Source organism: Balaenoptera ricei, chromosome 11 (genome assembly GCF_028023285.1).
Source record: "Balaenoptera ricei isolate mBalRic1 chromosome 11, mBalRic1.hap2, whole genome shotgun sequence".
In the NCBI taxonomy this organism is placed as follows: Eukaryota; Metazoa; Chordata; class Mammalia; order Artiodactyla; family Balaenopteridae; genus Balaenoptera; species Balaenoptera ricei.
Window position 1 is genome coordinate 39,434,576 of NC_082649.1, and position 24,521 is coordinate 39,459,096.

At 47.5% G+C, this 24,521-nt stretch overlaps 1 protein-coding gene across 2 annotated transcripts; it reads left to right on the forward strand.

Moving 5' to 3' along the window:
- Positions 1 to 10,794: 10,794 nt before the first annotated feature.
- TULP1 (TUB like protein 1) lies at positions 10,795 to 23,975 on the forward strand. 2 transcript variants are annotated; one of them, XM_059938844.1, is made up of 14 exons: positions 10,795 to 10,841; positions 10,957 to 11,008; positions 11,381 to 11,461; positions 11,634 to 11,640; positions 12,829 to 12,963; positions 13,679 to 13,780; positions 13,857 to 13,976; positions 14,731 to 14,846; positions 17,792 to 17,962; positions 18,138 to 18,250; positions 19,278 to 19,389; positions 19,469 to 19,567; positions 21,744 to 21,915; positions 23,842 to 23,975. In XM_059938844.1, exons 1-14 carry the CDS (start codon positions 10,795 to 10,797, stop codon positions 23,973 to 23,975), a joined length of 1,461 nt encoding a protein of 486 aa, XP_059794827.1. The 2 variants fall into 2 exon arrangements, with proteins under 2 accessions (XP_059794827.1, XP_059794826.1); XM_059938843.1 differs by lacking the exon at positions 11,634 to 11,640 and adding an exon at positions 11,772 to 11,930 and having other exon boundaries at positions 11,381 to 11,459.
- Positions 23,976 to 24,521: the final 546 nt, after the last annotated feature.

Consider the following 24,521-nt stretch of genomic DNA (forward strand, 5'->3'; position numbering starts at 1 on the left):
GTTCTCGTCAGCTCACCTTCTGTTCAACAACTTTCCAAGGCTTCTTAGCACCCACTCATGCCCACTAGCATTTAATGTCATCTTCAGTAGGACCCAAACATAACTTTCTAGTTGCAGCCATTCGCATTAGGTTCAATTACAAGTTTAAAAAATCCCCATGTCACAGTGACTTCAGCAATATGGGTTTATGGTTTGTTTGTTTTTTTTTTTTTTTCTTCTCTCTCTCTCTCTCTCTCTCTCAAATCAAGGCTCCTAGCTGGTTGCTCCACAGTGGCAGCTCACATTCCCAAGTTTACCTCATGGTCCAAGATGGCTGCTAGAGTGCCAGCCATTAGGTCCTCTTGCCAGTCAGTGAGAAGGAAAAAGTAACCAAGAAGGGTGCACCTCTTCTGTAAAGGACCCTCCCCAATAGCTGGAATTTAGCTATATGGATGCAAGGAAAGCTGGGACACGTCTTTTTCTGCGTGTCTATATGCTCAGCTACAAATCAGGGACTTCATTATTAAGGAAGAAGAAGACATACTGGAGGACAAGTAGATGCTTCCAGGCCATTACACCTCCCTCTCTACCCCTAGGAAGGACCTCAATTTTGAATCATATCATCAGACTATATTATTCTTCAAGGATTTTGGCTCCTGGCTCATGATTCTCTGGCATGCTCCTGTCCTAATTCTTGGTGATTTCCTTATCCAAGTAAACTCTTCCAATGCTCAGCCTCTCCGTTTGTTGCCATGCACTCCTCTCCCCTGTGGTCTTGTCCTCTACTTTCCCTGTGCCACTAGATTCCATCATCACTCTGTCATAACTGACACACACACCCCCCCCCAAGAATTTCCGTCACATCCCTACCACTCTCTAACCCAGCTCACTCCCTTTCAAAGTTTCCACAGGGACTAGAGATAACACAATACTGCACACCTAGTAGGTGCTTGTCAATGGGATGGCTCCACCAAGCACCAGCTGTGTGACCTTAGACAAGTTACTTAACTTCTCTGAGCCACAGACATGCAAGTGTGCTGTGAGAATAAATTGAAAGCACTGGGCACAGTGTCTGGCACATGGTAGGAGTCATTATTGATCAGCATCATAGTCACTGGTGGTAGCAAATCTTCGTCTTCTGAAAGTAGATTTAATTTTAGAAAACAGCTAAAATTCAGGTGGAATTGAGTCTGGTGTCTATTGCCAGTGATCAAGCTGAGAAATGTCATTTTTAGACCAAAACAAAGTGCAATTATAAAGCCACAAGCTTGTTTTTCTTTGTGGAGAGGCTTGGTATTCTGGTGTCAGATCAGAAGGTATCAGAAGTTATGTGTGTTCCTGATCTGAATCTTATCCCTAAACTCACCCTCATTTTCACCAAAATCTTGATAGTCAATCCTAAACCCACCCACCCCTGACCCAAATCTAAACATTGGCAGCGACTCTAATTTTCCCACACATGCTCACCACTTTGGCCCCTACCAAAACTCTGAAGTTCCTTTTTATTCTTTTCTGAGTTCCACTTTGCTACTTTCTGTTCCTATCATGATCTGGACCCAGACTAACTCTCAAAGGACTCAAAAAACATGTCATTGCATTCAAAGTGTACAAAATTTGAATACATTCTCCTCAAAAGCAAGTAAGTAGGGACTTCCCTGGTGGTCAGTGGTAAAGAATCCACCTTGCAATGCAGGGAACGAGGGTTAGATCCCTGGTCAGGGAACTAAGATCTCACATGCCGCGAGGCAACTAAGCCCGCGTGCCACAGCTACTGAGCTAGCCCACCTCAACCAGAGCCTGCCTGCTGCAAACTACAGAGTCCATGCACTCTGGAGCCTGCGTACCACAACTAGATTAGAGAAAACCTGCTGCCCAACTAAGAGCCCACGTGATGCAACGAAAGATCCCCGCGTGCCGCAACTAAGACCTGATGTAGCCAAAAAAATAATAAAAATTTTTTTAAAAATGTAACTAAGTAAACGTGAAACTTTTTAGCTAAAATTATTTTTCATGTATGTTTTAAGAAGTGACTTTTCTTCTTATATATTCAAAATCATGTTTTAAAATTTAAAAGGAAATATAGTTTACACTTAATAAATATCCAAAATTAATCAAATTTAAATGGTTTTTAGAAATTTTAATTCCATCTTATTAAACACTTTTAGAAAAACTGAACTGTTCTCAAAATAGCATCCAACTAGTTGCCAACATGAAGAATTGCTACCATGCTTCACACGTCATGTCCAGACCTACATATGCACAAGTTTAAGTTATGTGAATTGTTCAATACTGTACAGTGTTCCTCAGCTGCCATGTGCAACTGTTATGAAGACAGTGCTGATTCATGAGACCCTTCAGAACATGAAAAAAAAACAAGTAAATGGACACTTTGTTATGCAAGTGTCTGTCATATCCCTGCAACCCGAGAGGAGAGATATGAGAACTGCATTTACCTTTTCTTTCACTTAAAAGCTTCTGCTGCTCAAATCTTCCCCGCAGCTCCAAAGCAGGGTCCATCTCTGGCATTGGCCGGAGCTCAGCTGACACTCCTCCCACAGACCCGTGCAGGAATCTTTGTTCTGAGAACAGTGGGCAAGAGATGTGGAGCAGTGTTCCCTGGGGCCTGAGCAGTGTTAGAACGGGGATGTTTACGTTTACAGCCTGCCGAGCGCCAGGCACCCTGTGGTTCTTGGCATGGATTTGTTTGGGGGTGGACATTCTCCAGAACCCTCTGAAGGGTGGTTCTTAGGCAGGGTCGCTCTTGTCCTGGTCGAGGGGACCCCACTGCTCCATGGTGCCGAGTTCTTTGCTGCTTGGAAACATTTGGCATAAACTGTGCCTTTTACCTGGAACATTCTCTTTCCTAGTCTTTGAAATCCTTCGGGTCTCAGTTTGAAAATTCACTTCTCAGGGCTTCCCTGGTGGCGCAGTGGTTGAGAGTCTGCCTGCCAATGCGGGGGACACGGGTTCGAGCCCTGGTCTGGGAGGATTCACACGCCGCGGAGCAACTAGACCCATGAGCCACAATTACTGAGCCTGCGCGTCTGGAGCCTGTGCTCCGCAACAAGAGAGGCCGCGATAGTGAGAGGCCCGCGCACCGCGATGAAGAGTGGCCCCCGCACCGTGATAAGAGTGGCCCCCGCTTGCCGCAACTAGAGAAAGCCCTTGCACAGAAACGAAGACCCAACACAGCCATAAATAAATAAATAAATAATTTTTTTTAAAAAAAGTAAAAAAAAAAAGAGCAGGCTCTGCAATCAGCTTGCCCACCTCTAAAAAATTCACTTCTCAGACAGCCTCATCTGTTCTCTATATCCAGACTGCCCCACCCCCCCACCCCGCCCCACTATTCTCATGGAACCCAGTTCTTTCCCTTCTTGGAATTTATTACAATTAATAATAATGAGAGCATTAAAACTAATTTGTGACAGTTACAGAAAGATAGAGAAGATGAAAAGGCAGAGGGCTATGTACCAGATGAAGGAACAAGAAAAAACCCCAGAAAAACAACTAAATGAAGTGGAGATAGGCAACCTTCCAGAAAAAGAATTCAGAATAATGATAGTGAAGATGATCCAGGACCTTGGAATAAGAATGTAGGCAAAGATTGAGAAGATGCAAGAAATGATTAACAAAGACCTAGAAGAATTAAAGAACAAACAAACAGAGATGACCAATACAATAACTGAAATGAAAACTACACTAGAAGGAATCAATAGCAGAATAACTGAGGCAGAAGAACGGATAAGTGACCTGGAAGACAGAATGATGGAATTCACTGCTGCGGAACAGACTAAAGAAAAAAGAATGAAAAGAAATGAAGACAGCCTAAGAGACCTCTGGGATAACATTAAACGCAACAACATTCGCATTATAGGGGTCCCAGAAGGAGAAGAGAGAGAGAAAGGACCAGAGAAAATATTTGAAGAGATTATAGTCGAAAACTTCCCTAACATGGGAAAGGAAATAGCCACCCAAGTCCAGGAAGCGCAGAGAGTCCCATACAGGATAAACCCAAGGAGAAACACGCCGAGACACATAGTGATCAAAGTGGCAAAAATTAAAGACAAAGAAAAATTATTGAAAGCAGCAAGGGAAAAACGACAAATAACATACAAGGGAACTCCCATAAGGTTAACAGCTGATTTCTCAGCAGAAACTCTGCAAGCCAGAAGGGAGTGGCATGATATACTTAAAGTGATGAAAGGGAAGAACCTACAACCAAGATTACTCTACCCGGCAAGGATCTCATTTAGATTTGATGGAGAAATCAAAAGCTTTACAGACAAGCAAAAGCTAAGAGAATTCAGCACCACCAAACCAGCTCTACAACAAATGCTAAAGGAACTTCTCTAAGTGGGAAACACAAGAGAAGAAAAGGACCTACAAAAACAAACACAAAACAATTAAGAAAATGGTCATAGGAACATACATATCGATAATTACCTTAAACGTGAATGGATTAAATGCCCCAACCAAAAGACATAGACTGGCTGAATGGATACAAAAACAAGACCCATATATATGCTGTCTACAAGAGACCCACTTTAGACCTAGGGACACATACAGACTGAAAGTGATGGGATGGAAAAAGATATTCCATGCAAATGGAAATCAAAAGAAAGCTGGAGTAGCTATACTCATATCAGATAAAATAGACTTTAAATTAAAGAATGTTACAAGAGACAAGGAAGGACACTACATAATGATCCAGGGATCAATCCAAGAAGAAGATATAACAATTATAAATATATATGCACCCAACATAGGAGCACCTCAATACATAAGGCAACTGCTAACAGCTATAAAAGAGGAAATCGACAGTAACACAATAATAGTGGGGGACTTTAACACCTCACTTACACCAATGGACAGATCATCCAAAATGAAAATAAATAAGGAAACAGAAGCTTTAAATGACACAATAGACCAGATAGATTTAATTGATATATATCGGACATTCCATCCAAAAACAGCAGATTACACGTTCTTCTCAAGTGCGCACGGAACATTCTCCAAGATAGATCACATCTTGGGTCACAAATCAAGCCTCAGTAAATTTAAGAAAATTGAAATCATATCAAGCATCTTTTCTGACCACAACGCTATGAGATTAGAAATGAATTACAGGGAAAAAAACGTAAAAAGGACAAACACATGGAGGCTAAACAATACGTTACTAAATAACCAAGAGATCACTGAAGAAATCAAAGAGGAAATCAAAAAATACCTAGAGACAAATGACAATGAAAACACGACGACCCAAAACCTATGGGATGCAGCAAAAGCAGTTCTAAGAGGGAAGTTTATAGCTATACAAGCCTACCTAAAGAAACAAGAAAAAGCTCAAGTAAACAATCTAACCTTACACTTAAAGAAACTAGAGAAAGAAGAACAAACAAAACCCAAAGTTAGCAGAAGGAAAGAAATCATAAAGATCAGAGCAGAAATAAATGAAATAGAAACAAAGAAAACAATAGCAAAGATCAATAAAACTAAAAGTTGGTTCTTTGAGAAGATAAACAAAATTGATAAACCATTAGCCAGACTCATCAAGAAAAAGAGGGAGAGGACTCAAATCAATAAAATCAGAAATGAAAAAGGAGAAGTTACAACAGACACTGCAGAAATACAAAGCATCCTAAGAGACTACTACAAGCAACTTTATGCCAATAAAATGGACAACCTGGAAGAAATGGACAAATTCTTAGAAAGGTATAACCTTCCAAGACTGAACCAGGAAGAAATAGAAAATATGAACAGACCAATCACAAGTAATGAAATTGAAACTGTGATTAAAAATCTTCCAACAAACAAAAGTCCAGGACCAGATGGCTTCACAGGTGAATTCTATCAAACATTTAGAGAAGAGCTAACACCCATCCTTCTCAAACTCTTCCAAAAAATTGCAGAGGAAGGAACACTCCCAAACTCATTCTATGAGGCCACCATCACCCTGATACCAAAACCAGACAAAGACACTACAAAAAAAGAAAATTACAGACCAATATCACTGATGAATATAGATGCAAAAATCCTCAACAAAATACTAGCAAACAGAATCCAACAACACATTAAAAGGATCATACACCACGATCAAGTGGGATTTATCCCAGGGATGCAAGGATTCTTCAATATACGCAAATCAATCAATGTGATACACCATATTAACAAATTGAAGAATAAAAACCATATGATCATCTCAATAGATGCAGAAAAAGCTTTTGACAAAATTCAACACCCATTTCTGATAAAAACTCTCCAGAAAGTGGGCATAGAGGGAACCTACCTCAACATAATAAAGGCCATATATGACAAACCCACAGCAAACATCATTCTCAATGGTGAAAAACTGAAAGCATTTCCTCTAAGATCAGGAACGAGACAAGGATGTCCACTCTCACCACTATTATTCAACATAGTTTTGGAAGTCCTAGCCACGGCAATCAGAGAAGAAAAAGAAATAAAAGGAATACAAATTGGAAAAGAAGAAGTAAAACTGTCACTGTTTGCGGATGACATGATACTATACATAGAGAATCCTAAAACTGCCACCAGAAAACTGCTAGAGCTAATTAATGAATATGGTAAAGTTGCAGGATACAAAATTAATGCACAGAAATCTCTTGCATTCCTATACACTAATGATGAAAAATCTGAAAGAGAAATTATGGAAACACTCCCATTTACCATTGCAACAAAAAGAATAAAATACCTAGGAATAAACCTACCTAGGGAGACAAAAGACCTGTATGCAGAAAACTATAAGACACTGATGAAAGAAATTAAAGATGATACCAACAGATGGAGAGATATACCATGTTCTTGGATTGGAAGAATCAACATTGTGAAAATGAGTATACTACCCAAAGCAATCTACAGATTCAATGCAATCCCTATCAAATTACCAATGGCATTTTTTACGGAGCTAGAACAAATCATCTTAAAATTTGTATGGAGACACAAAAGACCCCGAATAGGCAAAGCAGTCTTGAGGCAAAAAAATGGAGCTGGAGGAATCAGACTCCCTGACTTCAGACTATACTACAAAGCTACAGTAATCAAGACAATATGGTACTGGCACAAAAACAGAAACATAGATCAATGGAACAAGATAGAAAGCCCAGAGATAAACCCACGCACCTATGGTCAACTAATCTATGACAAAGGAGGCAAAGATATACAATGGAGAAAAGACAGTCTCTTCAATAAGTGGTGCTGGGAAAACTGGACAGCTACATGTAAAAGAATGAAATTAGAATACTCACTAACACCATACACAAAAATAAACTCAAAATGGATTAGAGACCTAAATATAAGACTGGACACTATAAAACTCTTAGAGGAAAACATAGGAAGAACACTCTTTGACATAAATCACAGCAAGATCTTTTTTGATCCACCTCCTAGAGTAATGGAAATAAAAACAAAAATAAACAAGTGGGACCTAATGAAACTTCAAAGCTTTTGCACAGCAAAGGAAACCATAAACAAGACGAAAAGACAACCCTCAGAATGGGAGAAAATATTTGCAAATGAATCAACGGACAAAGGATTAATCTCCAAAATATATAAACAGCTCATTCAGCTCAATATCAAAGAAACAAACACCCCAATCCAAAAATGGGCAGAAGACCTAAATAGACATTTCTCCAAAGAAGACATACAGACGGCCACGAAGCACATGAAAAGATGCTCAACATCACTAATTATTAGAGAAATGCAAATCAAAACTACAATGAGGTATCACCTCACTCCTGTTAGAATGGGCATCATCAGAAAATCTACAAACAACAAATGCTGGAGAGGGTGTGGTGAAAAGGGAACCCTCTTGCACTGTTGGTGGGAATGTAAATTGATACAGCCACTATGGAGAACAATATGGAGGTTCCTTAAAAAACTAAAAATAGAATTACCATATGACCCAGCAATCCCACTACTGGGCATATACCCAGAGAAAACCGTAATTCAAAAAGACACATGCACCCAAATGTTCATTGCAGCACTATTTACAATAGCCAGGTCATGGAAGCAACCTAAATGCCCATCAACAGACAAATGGATAAAGAAGATGTGGTACATATATACAATGGAATATTACTCAGCCATAAAAAGGAACGAAATTGAGTCATTTGTTGAGACGTGGATGGATCTAGAGACTGTCATACAGTGTGAAGTAAGTCAGAAAGAGAAAAACAAATATCGTATATTAATGCATGTATGCGGAACCTAGAAAAATGGTACAGATGAGCCAGTTTGCAGGGCAGAAGTTGAGACACAGATGTAGAGAATGGACATATGGACACCAAGGGGGGAAAACTGCGGTGGGGTGGGGATGGTGGTGTGCTGAATTGGGCGATTGGGATTGACATGTATACACTGATGTGTATAAAACTGATGCCTAATAAGAACCTGCAGTATAAAAAAACAAACAAAACAACTAATACTAAACTTTCATTGGGTTATTTGTATGGAAACATGTTAATATAAATGTTTCAGACATTACATGAAAAAAAAAAAAAAAAAAAAACTAATTTGTGTATTTATGGCTTTACCATCTGTCTTTCTCACAAGAATGGAAGCTCCATGAGGGCAGGGACCACATCCTTTTGTCCATCACTGTATACCCAGTATTGTTTGGCACAGAGTCAGTGCCCAGGAAATACTTGTTGACTGACTCTCAGCTGTGAGTTTCCTTACCTTTCATGTCAGGGTTTTAGTGTCTGCCTTATAAATATCATCATGAGGGTGGTGAGAGAATGGGAACAAGGGCCTCACGCACGGTAGGTGGTCAATAAATGCTATTATGATTATTACACATTCAGAGTCAGATGAGGACCAAAGAATCTTGGAGGTTGGGACTTGAGGGCTATTTAGGGTTGGATGGGTTTCATGGAATAGGGATTCCAGGAGGGAACAGCTTGAACAAAGGCATGAAGGAGAGAAAGTACAAAGGAAATAAGTAAACCTATGGGGCTGGATGGAGAGTAGGGTATGAGACAGCCCCGTAGTTAGAAAGACAGATTGGAGCCAGATCAGGGAGAGCCTTGAATGCCAACTCAGCACACTTAAACTTGATCGTAGGGACCCAATGACGATTTTTGAGCAAAGGTGTCAACAGAAGAAGTGGTACTTTAGGAAGATTAATTATGGCACATCTGAATCAGGTGGACCAAGGAAGTGGCGAAAGGCAAAAAGACTGTTTCATTCAAATTCCATCTCTAATCGTTTTGACTGTATAAAATATAAAAGGGTTAAGAACAAAAGCTCTGACAGGAGACAGAGCTGGTTACCATCTGGCTGATACTGAGCAGGTCACTTCACCTCCCTGGGCCTCAGTTTCTCCACCTATAAAATGGAGATAATAATCGCTACCTTGCCTATCTCACTGGACTCTTGTCCAGTGAAAATCACATGACATAAGGAATTCCCTGGTAGTCCAGTGGTTAGGACTCAGCGCTTTCACTGCTGAGGCCCAGGTTCAATCCCTGCTCCGGGAGCTAAGATCCCTCAAGCCGCACAGCCAAAAAAAAGAAAAACTGTGCTCATTAATTCACTCATGAAAAAAATGAACCCCAATCATGTGTCAAGTTGTGCTGTAAATGCTGAGGAGACAGAGATGAAGCTGAAGTGCTCCGAAAAGGAGCACATAATTACCAATTTTTGAGCCCTCACTGTATGCAGCTTTCCATCTGTCATCTCACTTAATCTGCACAACATCCCTACTAGGTCAGTGCTTTATCAAACCCACTTTATAAATGAGGAAATGGAGGCCCAGAGAGGTTAAATCTGTCACCCAAGGACGTTCACCTCTTAAGCGGCAGAGCTTAGAGCTTGGGCTCAGGACTGACCCATGCCTGACACAGCTGCCTCCCTCCTAGTTCTAGACCTTTGAATACATCTGCCTGATTCCAAGCTCTAGGTCTCTATCTTGCTGTTCCCTTTCCAGGTATAGCCCATCCCACTTTTTTTTTTTCCTTTTTTTCTTTTTTCTTTCTTTCTTTTTTTTTTTTTTTTTTTGGCTGCAGAACCCCCCTCACCTTTTTGAGTTTCAAGTTTTAGATCAGGTTTCAGGAAGCCTCTAGGACCCCCAATAGGGCCCCTCTTCTGGGCTTCCTCTGCACTTAGCCAAACCTCTCCCATGATATTAATCACATCAACACTACATCCCTTGTCTCTAAACTCTTAAAAAAGCATGTTCCTGGGAATTCCCTGGTGGTCCAGTGGTTAAGCCTCCACGCTTTCACTGCTGAGGGCCCGGGCTTGATCCCTGGTTGGGGAACTGAGATCCCACGAGCTGCAAGGTAAGCCAAAAAAAAAAAAAAAAAAGTTCCTTATCAGTAAAAAGATATTTAGGTGGACACCCAGAATATAGGCATGTTTCTTTATAAAGTATATACACATGCATCTATCAATCCATATACATTAAATATTAGTAAATCCTAGTTTTTATTTTTTTAATGAAAAAGAAAGATAAATACAGGATCTGATGTCATATTTTCTTCCCATGCCCCATTTACCACCAACAAATTATCAATACAAATCAGCATCTCTAAGCCAAAGCTCAGGGCGCGGGAGGACCTGGTACAGTGATGCCATCCTTCAGGCCACTGAGGATCTGAGTTTTCAGCCTCTTCCCTCAGTGGGCCAGGCAGGGGGGTGGGTTCGGGGCAGGAGCACCTCCCACAGTGCTGCCACCCTCTTGAGCCAGCAGGAGGTGGGGGTGAAGCTGAGCCCGGATTAGCTGGGGCCCGCGGGGAAGCTTCTAAGGCTGCAGGGTGGCCAGAGCAGGGGCTGTGGATAGGCGCAGGCACCATGCCGCTGCAGGACGACACCCTCCGAGAGGTGTGGGCCTCAGACAGGTCTGGAAAGCCCTCACCTCATCCTACCTGAACCCTGGTTGGGGGGCCAGATGGAGGGTTTGGGGAGGGGCAGGAAAAGGGGAGGGAGACAGACTGATTCCTTTGCTACCCTCAGCGGGCATGAGGAAGAGGGCCAGAGCCCGGAGGTCCAGCAGCGCACCAAGCAGGTATGTCACCCCTGCTTGGAGAAGAGACAGAAAGAGCACCCCATGCAGGGTAGGGGGTCTGAGAGTGGGGAGGGTCCCCCTCAGCAGCCTCTGGGGCTTGTTGCTTCCCTGGAGGTTTTTGTTTTGTTCTGTTTTTGCACGAAGGGGGTGTTTGGGGGTATGGGGTGTCCAGGGGATGAACTTGGGCTTTGGGGCATTGGAGGTGGCAGTGGTACACGGGAGGGGGTCATCCTTCCTCACCCCAAGAAGGGGCGCAGTTCCACTCCGGATAATCTGCGGTTATTTCTGGAGGCTCAAGGGATTAGAGAGTGATAGGCAGCCCTCAGAGCCCCCCTTTCCTTCCCCTCCCTCCTCTTGACCCCCACTCTGCAGCGACAGAAGTTGAGGAAGAAGAAGACAGAAGCCCCAGAGTCCCCTTGCCCCACGGGATCCAAGCCCCGGAGACCTGGAGGCGTGCGGAAGGCTGAGCCCCGGGGCGCCCCCCAGGGTGAGAGTCACGGGAGGGAAGGACCGCAGGCGAGGGTGTCCTTGAGTCTGGGAACCCTCCCTGGGAGCAGGGGCGTGGGAGGGGGGGTAACTGGAGGGGTAAGGGGCGGAGCGGGCTTGGGGTTGAGCTGGGGGGTAGGAGGAGTGTAGGGATGATGAAAGCTGGGAGAGGGATGTCCAAGGTGGAAACAGAGCCCAAGGGAGACCCCAGGGTGAGGAGCCTGAGGGGGAGTGGACGCCGTTGGAGGTCCCGCCTGACCCGCGCATCTCGGCTCAGCGGGACGGAGGAGGAGCCCGCGGGAGGAGCCCTCCCGGGAGCCCGCCGAGACCAGGGAGCTGCAGACGGTCTACGCCAAGTTCCTCAGGGACCCCGAGGCCAAGAAGCGCGACCCCCGGGAGACCTTCCTGGTAGCCCGCGCCGCAGACGCGGAGGACGGTGAGAGAGCGCCAAAAGGAAGGGGGCGTCTGGAGAGGAGGAGGGAAGGGGCTGGACAGGAACAGCAGATGGAGAGAGGCAGACAACTCGGAAAAACCGCGTGCACGTCCCTGGCTTCGTCTCTGAGCTAGGAAAACCTTTATTCTCGTGTTCTTGTCCCATCTTCGGGAGGCGGACACCGAGGCACATTGAGGTTAAGAGTTTTGCCTTAAACTGCAGCTTCCCTGGTGGTCCAGTGGGTAAGACTCCACCCTCCCAATGCGGGGGGCCCAGGTTCCATCCCTGGTCGGGGAAATAGATCCCACATGCATGCCGCAACTAAAGACCCCCGCATGCCACAAGGAAGATCCTGCGTACTGCAACTAAGACCCGGCACAGCCAAAAATTTTTTTAAATAAATAAATATTTAAAAAAATTAAAAAACAAAAAAACCCTGCAGCTAGGGGCTGGAGGTAGCTCAGATGGGTCTGGCTAGAAGTTAGAAACGGCAACAGACCAGGACAGGGAGAAGCAGAGTGGGAGAAGCAGTGCAGGTGTCTTTTAGAAGGGGCTGAGAAGGGGAAACTGAAAGACCCCAGGAGAGTGTGTGAGGAACTGAGGGTCCCAGAGAGAGAGGAAGGACCTGCAGAGAAGGGCATTTTCCCAGAACAGGATTGCCAAGCCCTCAGCATCCCCCCAACTCCAGCTCTCTCTCCTGACTTGTAGACCTTGGAGGACTCTGGGGTCACCCCCTTCTTTGAGGAAGGTGCCGAAACTCCTTTCTTCCTCCTGTTTCTGTTCCAGAAGGGGAGCCTCCTACCCCCAGCTCCTTCACCGCCTCCCAGCAATCTGGAAGGACTGGGATCCCCAGATAATGGGGCCCACCCCAGCCCCCGTTATGAGGAGTTTTTACCTGCAGGGGATGAGGAGGAGGAAGAGGACACGGAGGAGAAGGAAAAGAAAGAGGAAATCCGTCTGCCACCCAAGAAGCCCCCCAAAGAGAAGGCTTCTGCAGACATCAAGGAGAGGAAGGCCAAGGCCCAGGGTCCAAAGGGTGGGTGTTGAGGGTCCAGAGGCGGCAAAGACACACAAAACTAGCCCTGCCCCTGAGGGGCCTGGTGTCTCATGGATACACAGGAGTTGAGACATCAAAAAGCTCCCCGGTGCCTGGACCCAAGAGTTTTTCCCTTTGGTGGTTTCTTCCCTCCAATGGTCCTTAAATCATTATGTGCTCCCTCCACCATCCCCCCAGCCCCCTGCCCAGGGTGCTCTGTGAGCCAGGGAGGGCAGAGGATTTTAGTTTTCTTTGTGATTTTTTTTTAACTCTAGATGGATTATTTTTATGATTTTTACAAAAGTATCAAAGTGATTATAGTAAAAAATCAAACAGTGAATAAATGCTGTGATAGCTCCCTGGCTGGGGAACCTTGCCCCATGGGTACTGGGGCCTGGTCTACATGTGGACATGTAGCTAGGACCTTGGGCTTCTCGGAGGGGTGGGGAGGACTGTCTGTAGCACTGACCACAGGAGGTTTTCTGGAGGAGATGGGGTGGGAGCTGGGATTCAGAGGCTCAGTTAGGAGGCCTGGCATTCATCCATTCATTCATTAACTACTTATTAAACTCCTGGTGTTCATCCAGTCCTTTTTGGACTCAGGGTTAAAAACAAGACAAGCAGAAGGTGCTCTGGGGCTCCCTGGGGACTGAAGGAACAATGAGTGGATTGGAAGGTGGCTCTTCTTTGTCTAACTCCCACCCTCCATTTCCAGAGGACCTGGGAAGCCCTGTCCCCCCACTGAAACCTCTGCGGATTAAGAAGAAGGAGGCATCAGCAGGGGAAGGGACCAAGATGAGAAAGATGAAGAAGAAAGGTGAGCCTGGTCTGTGGAGGAACAAGGGACTCTGGGTGAGGCGGGGGGTGTGACCTCTTCACATCCACACACACAGGGTCCGGGGAGGCCGACAAGGACAGCTCAGTGAGCCCGACCAGAGTGAGGAAGAAGACGCCGGCAGCCATGTTTCTGGTTGGGGGGGATGACCCTGGGGAAAAAGCTCTGAAGAAGAAAGGTGGGTGGCAGTGGCCTCTGGTGTCAGGACATCCAGAGGCAGTCGTGGGTGTGGAAGGAGGGATGCAGCATAGGGTGAGGAGTAGGGGTTCTAAAGTCAAAGACTTGGTATATGTATGGATTATTCGCTTTGCTGTATAGCAGAAACTGACACAGCAGTGTAAAGCAACTATACTCCAATTAAAAAAAATAATAAAGTCAGAAGACTGGGGGCATCTTGACCCCCACTTTAATTGCTGTGTGGCCTCAGGCAGTGTCTTAGCTTTTCTGAGGCTATTACTTTCTTTTCTTTTCTTTTTTAAATTTACTTATTTTATTTATTTATTATTTTTGGCTGCATTGGGTCTTCGTTGCTGTGCGCGGGCTTTCTCTAGTTGCGGCGAGCGGGCTTCCCATTGCGGTGGCTTCTCTTGTTGTGGAGCACGGGCTCTAGGCGCGCAGGCTTCAGTAGTTGCGGCTCGTGGGCTCTAGAGCACAGGCTCAGTAGTTGTGGCGCACGGGCTTAGCTGCTCCGCGGCATGTGGGATCTTCCCGGAGCAGGGCTCAAACCCATGTTCCTTGCATTGGCAGGTGGATTCTTAACCACTGCGCAGCCAGGGAAGCCCTATTACTTTCTGATAATAGTGAAAGGGGGTTGCTCTCTTGTGGTTGTGGGAGGGGTCCAAGTGAGGCATGGGTGTTGGACGTACCTTGCAAAACATGATGGGTTCTGCCAGGGTAAGGGGTTAACAGACTTGCTCCCCTACAATGCTCAGGCACTCCCAAAGGCTCAGAAGAGGAGAAGGAGGAGGAGGAGGAAGAGGTGGCAGCTGTGGTGACCAAGAACAGCAATCAGAAGGGCAAAGCAAAAGGAAAAGGCAAAAAGGTTGGAGCCCAGACGGGAGAGGGTGAGGTCCCTCCAGGGAGCAGTGGCAGGGGCCTGGGCTTGGGGGACCTGACTGTGGGATCTTGTGGGCTGGGACCATGGAGTCACTTGGGGTTAGAATCTTAGCTGCCTCTCTGGTGACAGGATATGAGGACAAAGGGAACCAGGTTTGTGAGAACAGAAGAGGCAGTTGTGGGGTCACCAGGCTGGGACTGGCCACCCGGGGGCCTTATGTCACCCGCTCTGAGCCCTCCCCCCTGCAGCCTAACTATCAGACACAGCCGGAGATGCTCTCATGGCCCCCACATGAGAGCCACACATTTTCTGTACCAGGGAGGTGGAGCACAGGCAGACAGACACATGCATACACATCCCTGGGCACACTGACTGACTGACAGCCAGCTGTAGTTGAGCTATTATTTTTTTTTAATTGGGGTATAGTTGCTTTACAATGTTGTGTTAGTTTCTGCTGTACAGCAAAGTGAATCAGCTATATGCATAATATATCCCTTCTTTTTTGGATTTCCTTCCCATTTAGGTCACCACAGAGCATTATGTAGAGTTCCCTGTGCTATACAGCAGGTTTTCATTAGTTATCTATTTTATACATATTAGTGTATATATGTCAATCCCAATCTCCCAATTCTTCCCACCTTCCCACCCATCCACCCCCTACCTGAGTTATTAAAATAGTTCCACTCTGCTGCTCTGAGATACTGCTCAGAGTGCCTTCTGCTCTCCCACCCAGGCCCTCCCAACCTTCCAGCATCCAAACTATCCAGCAACCAAAGGGTTAACACTGGCCATCAGAGGCCTCCAGGACCTCCTCCAGTCCTACCAGTGTCCACTCTGATGAGGCAGTCTCCATGGGCAGAACACGTTGTTAAATATTTCCTATACAGCCACCACTCACAAACAGGACTCAGGTACCAACATGCAGGAGTAAGCAGGAGAGAGAGGTCGAACTGGAGAAAGAAAGTGATGAAAGTCTTCGAGAAACAGGTTTCCATGAATGGAGAGATCATCCTGAGGGCAGGGCCTGGGGGGATCTTAGTTTGTGGGTTTATTCCTTTCTACAGGAGTGGTCAGGTCTTGGGGTACTGATTCACATTAGCCAAGATCACCAGAAACTGATATATAACCGAAAGGCCAGTTTATTGTCTTCCAGAAAGAATATAACTGCAGTACAGCCTTTAATATAGTAGGCCCTTGAAATTCACCTCTGTAGAAATGTTTGAATGAGTCTGGCTTTCCCCACACCACGTTCCAAACATAGTCTTGGATTTCCCAAGTTTCTTCTGGAGCAGCCTAGAGCGGAGAAGAGATGCCACTTACCTGGAGGCTAAGGGCCCGCTCCCTAACACCAGCCTCACTTCACACACAGTGCAAACCTGCCCTCAGCAAAAATGGGCAACCTCAGCACATCAGGGCTTCTTAGTGACTCCCAGACAGCATTTACACCTGAAATGCACACACCCAGGTGGCAGTCCCTTGTCTCCCCAGCTGGGAAACTTGGAGTTAGAGTCTTGGTTCCCCCTCTTGTGAGGGACAGAACATGACAGCAAAGGGCACTAGGTTTGTAAGAACAGAAGGGGCAATGGTAGGGTGGTCACTAGGCCACCCTAGGGCCTAATGCAACCACATAGTTATTAAAAGTTTTTCAATGAGCAAAATGAGCTTATTTATTCATTCATTGTATTGACTATGTATTGCTATATAACAACCACCCCAAAACTTAAAACGACAATTTATTTTCTTAATTTCTGTGAGTCAGAAATCTAAGAGTGGCTTAGCAGGGGTAGTTTTGGCTCAGGGTCTCCTGTGAGGTTGCAGTCGAGATGTCAACTGGGGCTGTGGTCATTCTGAAAGCTTGACTGGAAATGGAGGATCCACTTCTGAAATGGTTCACTGTCATGATTGTTGGCTGGAGGTCTCTCCAGAGGCTGCTTGAGTGTCCTTAAGACATGGCAGCCAACTTGCCCCAGAGCCCAAGAGTGGCCCAAGAGATACAGCAAGGCAGAAGCTGTAATATCTTTTATGACCTAGCCTTAGAAGTGACCGCCCATCACTTCTGCCATATCCTATTGGTCACAAAGACCAACCCTGATACAGTGTGGGAGGGGTCTACACAAGGGCGTAAATACCAGGAGGCAGGGAGCATCGGGGGCCATGTTGGAGGTTGGCTGCTACATTCATTGAGTATTTACTGTCTGCTATAATTATATAGTGGTAGCTGACACTTCTATAACACCATGTGCTTAGAACACAGCAATCCGCACCTTCAGCCTCACCTCAGTTCACCCCCTGAGAGCATCCATATGATGGAAGGTCTTTCTAAAGGCTCTGGGTTTAACAGCATTCAAAGCCCAGCTTCACCTCTTACTATGTGAACTTGGACAAGTTATTTAAGCTCTCTGAGCCTCAGCTTCTTCACCTGTATAATGGAACAACTACCTCAGTAGCTACTGATAAGAGGAATGAGTTAATATTTGGAAAGTGCTTAGAATAATTCCTGGCACATTGGTAGACTTTCTATGAGTGTCTGTTAAATATATAAACTAAGGTCTGTCCCAGGTATCCACCCCAACCCTACATACTTCTCAGATGAAAAAACTGAGTCACAGTGTGGTTAAAACTTAACAACCATGACAGACAGTTAGTGGTGGAACCAGGATTTGAACCCAGGCTGTCTGGCTCCAGAGCCTGGGCTCTTAACCACAAGCTACACAAAATAGTAATAAAGCACAAAGCTCCCCAGAGCCTCCTAACAAGGCCTGGCGAGCTGCTGGGGGAGGGAGAGGGGCCGGCTGCACTCTAACAGCCTCTGTTCTCTCCCCAAACAGAAAACGGTGAGTTGTCCTGCCTGCCCTGCCTGCATCCCGGCACTGGGGACCTGCTGAGGGCCGGGGAGCTAGTGCTCTGGGGCTGATGCACCCTCTGCTCCCACCCAGAAGGAGGAGAGGGCCCCATCCCCACCCGTGGAAGTGGACGAACCCCAGGAGTTCGTGCTTCGGCCTGCCCCCCAGGGCCAGACGGTCCGCTGCCGGCTGACCCGGGACAAGAAGGGCATGGACCGGGGCCTGTATCCCTCCTATTTCCTGCACCTGGACACAGAGAAGAAGGTGGGTCGGAGAGAGGTGGCAGCCAGTGGGACGGAGAGTGGAGGGGCCAGGACCCAGACTGAGGGAGAGTCTAGAGCCAAAGTGGGGTGGGGGGAGGGCTGGGGGGCAAATGGGCCTTCTCTTTCCCCGGGTGCACCTCCTTCCTCCAGCGCATCTCTGCGACCCCTCTCCCCAGGTGTTCCTCCTGGCTGGCAGGAAACGGAAACGGAGCAAGACAGCCAATTACCTCATCTCCAGCGACCCCACCAATCTGTCCCGAGGAGGGGAGAATTTCATCGGGAAGCTGAGGTGGGGCTGGGAAGCTCAGTGGCCAGTCACCTCTGTCCCCTTGTGCCTGGCAGAGTGCTCACCACATCGGACACTCTGGAATTGTCCCCTGGCCCGGGGCTTCTCACACTTTGACAGGCATAGATCACTTGGGGGGTCTTGTTAAAATGGTTCAGTGGGGGGAGTTCCCTGGTGGCTTAGTAGTTAGGATTCTGGGCTTTCACTGCCGTGGCCCAGGTTCAATCCCTGGTCTGTGGGACTGAGATCCCACAAGCTGCAGGGTGAGCCCCCTGCCCCCCACCACCCAAAAAAAATGTTCAGTGGGTCTGGGCAAGGAGTGAGGTTCTGCATTTCTAAGAAGCACCCAGGTGATGCCCACACTGCTGGTCCAGAGACCTCACTTGGAGTAGGACATAAGGTCCATGGGACAGGGATTATGCCTGTCTTGTTCATGGTTGAATTCCTAGCACGTGGCACATAGTAGCTATTCAATAAATATTTACCAACTGAACGAACGAATAAATATTCAGCACCTACGCTGTGCTATGTCTCTCCATATAGCTCATTCAATCCTCACCACAAATCTGAGAGGTGAAGGGAAAGTGAACCCCCGAGTCAGGCCTTATTTCTTTAATTTATTTATTTAACAAACACTTATGTAAGGCCTACCTATGTGTTAGGTGTATTTCTAAGTAACTTCCAAATATTAATCCATTCAATCCTCTTATCAACCAAATGCGGTAAATACTGTTATCATGCCCATTTTACAGATGGGGAAGTTGAGACTAAGAGTTTAAGTAACTTGCCTGGGGTCATACAGCTAGTAAGAGATGGAGCTGAGATTTGAAAGCTGCCCAGTCTCCTTCTAGATCCAGCTTTTAAAAAGACTTCACGGGGGAAGCCAAGGGCAGGGGACCTGAATTGCTCGGGTCCTAATACACACCCATGCTTGAGGTAGGAAGCTCTCAAAGCTTGGCTGTGAGGAAGGGTCTGGGAGGAAGGGTGTGGACCCTCCTCAGCCCCGCCCCCAGCTCCACCCTGCTTGCAGGTCCAACCTCCTGGGGAACCGCTTTACCGTCTTTGACAACGGGCAGAACCCGCACCGCGGAGGTAGCACGGATGTGGGGAGCCTTCGGCAGGAGCTGGCGGCTGTGATCTATGTGAGAGTCCCACCTGTCCCCCGCGGCAGGCAGGCCCCTCCTCTCGCCGGGGACGGCCTAACACGCATCTCCCTCCCAGGAAACCAACGTGCTGGGCTTCCGAGGTCCCCGGCGCATGACGGTCATCATTCCCGGCATGAATTCGGACAAGGAGAGGGTCCCCATTCGGCCCCGCAATGTGAGTCCCGCACCTCCCTGAGGCCCTTCCCAGAGGGTCCTGCTCCATACTGACCTGCTTGTAACCCACTCCTGGGAAGCTGGGGGGTGGGGGAGGGGTGCTCGGCCTGCCCAGTACCCAAACCCCTGAGCACACCCATCACCCTGTCACAAATCACCCTGTCACCCCATCACCCTGTCACAAATTCATTCTGGCAACTTGTGGAATGAATTCCACAAGAATTCAGTTTTTCACTGAATTCACCGAAACAAGCACAATAGGGATTGTTTTGTTTTGCTTTGTTTTTTTCAGTTTACATCAAATCCATTCATATATTCATTCAACACACATACATTGAGTGCCAGGTATTAGTCTAGGCAACTGGAGACATCAGTGGACAAAACAAAGATCTGCACTCATGAAACTGGCATTCTAGTGGAGGGAGGCAGACAGTAGACAATAATTGTGATAAATAAGTAAATTGTGTAGTATGTTAGAAGGTGATAAGTACTGTGGGGAAAAAAGAAAAAGTCGAACAAGGGAAAGGAGATGAGGGGTGTGTGTGTGTGTAGGTTTCAATTTAAATACAGTGGTCAGAGTGAGCCTCACCGAGAAGATGAAATTTGAAGGAGGTGAGGAGCAAGCCTGCAAGTATCTAGGAAAAGAACATTCAGGAAGGGGGAAGAGACAGTGCAAAGGCCCTGAGGCAGGAGTGCCTGGTGGGTTGGAGGAGCAGGTCAGAGAGGTGACAGTGAGGGGCAGATGAGTCTGTATAACTGGTTTTTACTCAGAGAAACAGGAAGCTATAGCAGGGTTTTGAGGAAAGGAGTGATATGATTGACATATTTTAAAAAGCAAAGGTTGTTTGTTTTGTGTGTGTGTGAGTGTGAGGGGTAGGGTAAGATGGAGAGATGGCCTGGAGAGAGGTGGCCTCCTTCAGTGTGTCAGTCCCACGCTCTGCTCCTTAGCACTGCAAGTTGGGTGAGCCCAGGATTTCAGAGACCGATGACTGGCATGTCGACACTCACAGTGATGTCACTTTACTCATTTGCAATGAAAAAGAATACTCCCATCAGCTGATCACACATCCCTCCCTGCTGGAAAGTCACACTGTAATCAGAGGCCTGGCCAACCCATGGGGCACGAGCCCTGGGAGACTCCGGTCTTTAACAGCCTGTGGGTTCCACAGTTGCTCCTTCCGTCCTGGAATAAACACATAAATCCTCCAGAGGCAGTGCCTCCCACGTGTGTTTGGGCTTGGTAAGAACTACCCAGTGCTGCTTTGGGTATCTCTTCATCATCTTACAGTTCATTCATTCCACAATCATTTATTAAAGCCAGGCACTGAAGATCCAAAATCAACACAAGAGTTACCATCAAAACAATATCTGATATTTATTGAGCATTTACTCTGTGCCGGGAACTGATCTAAATAACACTTCATGCACTATTAATCATTTAATCTTCACAAAACCCTGTTGTGAGGGAAACTGAGGCACAGAGCCATTAGTCAAATACTGTGCATGCTGTTAGGGTATCTAATTCTGTTCATAACAGTGCAGTGGGAGAAATGGTAAGAGCAAGGTGTAATGGAAGCTCAGAGCTGACATCTAAATCAGACATGGGGTCAGGAAGGCTTCTTGGAGGACACGATCTCAAGTGGACTCATTCTAAGTCATGAACATGAACAGATGACAAAGAAACTAAGGAAAGAAATGTCTCAAGAGCACCATCATACAGACACTGCGCCTTCCTTCCAGAAACTCTTCCAGGACATTTTATTTTAACTACTCTTTACCTATACATCTCTCCAAGCTCAACTGTGAGCTCCTTGTAAGTCCTAGAATAGCTGGTTCATCCTTGTAATAGGTGCCAGCATATGGCCGTTCCTAAGACCCCCTTGGGCACCAATGGCATCGAGCACCTCCTGTATGCCAGATGCTACTTTCCACTTTCCAACCCTCCACTTTGGCATCCCACAGCAAAGCCCATTCTCACAGATACACACCCTGCCCATAAGGATGCCACAGAGACCGCGCATGCGCTCAAGGACACCCCACATGGACGTTGACACCGAGGCTGCACACACACAAGGGCATGCACACATCCCCAGCCCCCCCACCACCACCAGTCCTGAGATATCTCGGCCACCCCTAACTGTCCTCTCCCTAATACTGCCCCACCCGTGGCACCCCAGGCCAGCGACGGGCTGCTGGTGCGCTGGCAGAACAAGACACTGGAGAGCCTCATCGAGCTACACAACAAGCCCCCCGTCTGGAATGATGACAGTGGCTCCTACACCCTCAACTTCCAAGGCCGAGTCACCCAGGCCTCGGTCAAGAACTTCCAGATTGTCCACGCCGATGACCGTGAGTATCTGAGGACCCAAGCCAGGCTGTTCCCCACCACCTCCGTGACCTCAACCCTTACTCAAGTCTTTCCCCCACCCCCCATCTCTCTCTCTCCCTCTCTCTCTCTATATATATATAACACACACACACACACACACACACACACACATACCGGAGTGGAGCTGTCCTTTATCTCTGGAGCCAGAACATTCAGGAAGGTTACTCTCTCCTGCGGGGGCATTGACATGGTGCTCCCAGGAGCCTCATATATTCCAAGCAGGTGTCTTGGGGCTCACTGTTCCAGGCCGTCTTTCTAGCACTGACTAGAGCCTGGGGTAGATATTGGGGTATTCTGGGTAAGACTGTATTCAAGGGACAGTTACGCTGCTGGAGCTTAAAAGACATTGATAGGGAGTTCCCTGGCGGTCCAGTGGTTGGGACTCAGCACTTTCACTGCCGTGGCCCTGGGTTCAATCCTTGGTCAGGGAATTAAGACCCCGCAAGCTGATACCGCAAGCCACGTGACGCATCCAAATAATAATAATAATAATAAATAAAAATTTAAAAATAAAAAAGACTGATAGACCAACCCCCACGTGGCCAAGAAGGATGCTGAGGCTCAGAGAGGGCCGCCCATTATCCAAAGTCTCTCAGCAACTCCAGGCAGTTACCCTGTCCCTCAAAATTTATTTCATAAACACTTACACAGTGCTTTCTATGGACCAGGCACTGTTCTCAGGACTTCACAGATACTGAATCATTAAATCTTTTCAGGAATTCCCTGGCGGTCCAGTGGTTAGGATTCTGTGCTTTCACTGCTAAGGGCATGGGTTCAATCCCTGGTCGGTGAACTAAGATCTCTGCAAGCTGCGCCACCGAAAAAAAAAAAATTAAATCTTTTCAACAGCCCTGTGAGAAAGGTATTATTATTGTCCCTATTTGGCAGAGGAGAAAACCAAGGCACAGAGAAGTTAAGTAACTTATACATATAGCTTGTGAGAGGCAGAGGTGGGATTAGAACCCAGGTAGTCTGGCTCCAGTGCCCAACCCCATGAGGATGGTTGCCTTTTAGGAGTAGGAAATATAAATCAAGCATTTCTATCGTTCTCTCTCCAGTGAGGTCAAAGGCCTGCCCTCGAAGAGTTACGGAAACAAAATGTACCTTGAACACAATTAAGTGAAAATGTCCCCTGTTACAAGCCTTGGGGAGAGGTCCCCACTAGGGTGAAGGGGTTTGGATATGGAAAGTTATCTCCCAGGGGCTTTCCAGGTTCCCAGGATTGGTTAACATTGAGCGAGTTCCCCACCCCCACTCCATCCTAGGGATGTGCCCCCTGTGTCACCTGTCCTGAGGCCTTGAAAAACCGCTCTCCAGATCACATTTCTGGTGGAGCCTGGTCGGCCGAGGTTGGGGGTATTTTTAGCAACATTCTGTCCCTATGGATGCTGGGGGAGGTGTTGGGATTGAGGCTGGAAACCTGGGCCAGATATGGGATGGGGGCTGAGGGGGCCACTGGTTAAGGAAGGGAACCATGAGGCTGGTGGTCTAAGACAGGACTTGGGGTCTGGGGGTGGGAAGAAGAAGGAATGGGGCAAAGACAACAGAGGCGTTGGAAAGGAAGGATTCTAGGCTTAAGGAAGTTTGACCGGTTCCTCTAAGTGTGGGCTGGTCATATGCATAGCCCTGGGCAGCAGAAGGTAAGGCAGGGTCGTCACCCTCAGGGGCTTACAGTGGCTGGTAAAGCTGCAGGCAAGTGGGGCTTGCTGGGCGAGATAAGAGGGTAGATGGACGGTGGGGTGAATAACTGAGACGTGGCTAAGGACTGGGGCCCCAATGCAAGAGTGGGGGACTTCCCACAATGTTGAGGGCACTGTCTGCCAGGAGGGAGAACCCAAGAGGTCTCGGGCCGGCGCCCCCCCCCCCCGCCCCGTCTGTATCCATAGCCGACTACATCGTGCTGCAGTTCGGCCGCGTGGCAGAGGACGCCTTCACCCTAGACTACCGGTACCCGCTGTGCGCCCTGCAGGCCTTCGCCATTGCCCTCTCCAGTTTCGACGGGAAGCTGGCCTGCGAGTGACCCTAGTTGTCCTCAGCGCCCGCCAGGGTTGGGGAAAGGATTCAGTTTGGAGGTTTTAACGGTCCCTTCACCAGAGTCCCCACTGAAGACTCCTCCCTTGTCGGGGGCTGACCCCTCTGTCTCCGGGTGACCTCCATCCACTGCCCAGCCTGGCACAGGCCGAGGCAGGGGAGGAGCTCACACGGCGGGTCGGACGGAGATGAAGAACATCTGGAGTTGGAGCCGCACATCTGGTCGCGGAGCTAGCCTGCGCCGCTTCACCAACACCACCCCCGCCCGGCGCCCCAGTCACTTCCTGTCCAGGAGCAGTAGTCAGTGTTGTTTTAACCCCCTCTGGGACCATACTAGGGCTCCAAGGAGGGGGGCGGGCTCCGAGGAGGGGGTAGGTGATGGGGAACGAAAACCGGGTACCCACATCCCCAATAAAGCTGCGTCCTAGGCCAAGAGGAGCAGTGGTTCTTCAGCGCGTGCGGAGAAAGAGGCGGCGGGAGGGGTCCGGAGCGCGGGAGAGGTCCGGAGGGCGGGCTGGAGGCCTCCCTTCCCCAC

Bases quoted from the DNA above. Each gene is read 5' to 3' on its own strand.
- TULP1 (XM_059938843.1), top strand. From the start codon at position 10,795: ATGCCGCTGCAGGACGACACCCTCCGAGAGGTGTGGGCCTCAGACAG. The intron at 12,964-13,678 runs GTGGGTGTTGAG...CTCCATTTCCAG, and splicing joins CAAGGCCCAGGGTCCAAAGG to AGGACCTGGGAAGCCCTGTC. The intron at 21,916-23,841 runs GTGAGTATCTGA...CTGTATCCATAG, and splicing joins GATTGTCCACGCCGATGACC to CCGACTACATCGTGCTGCAG.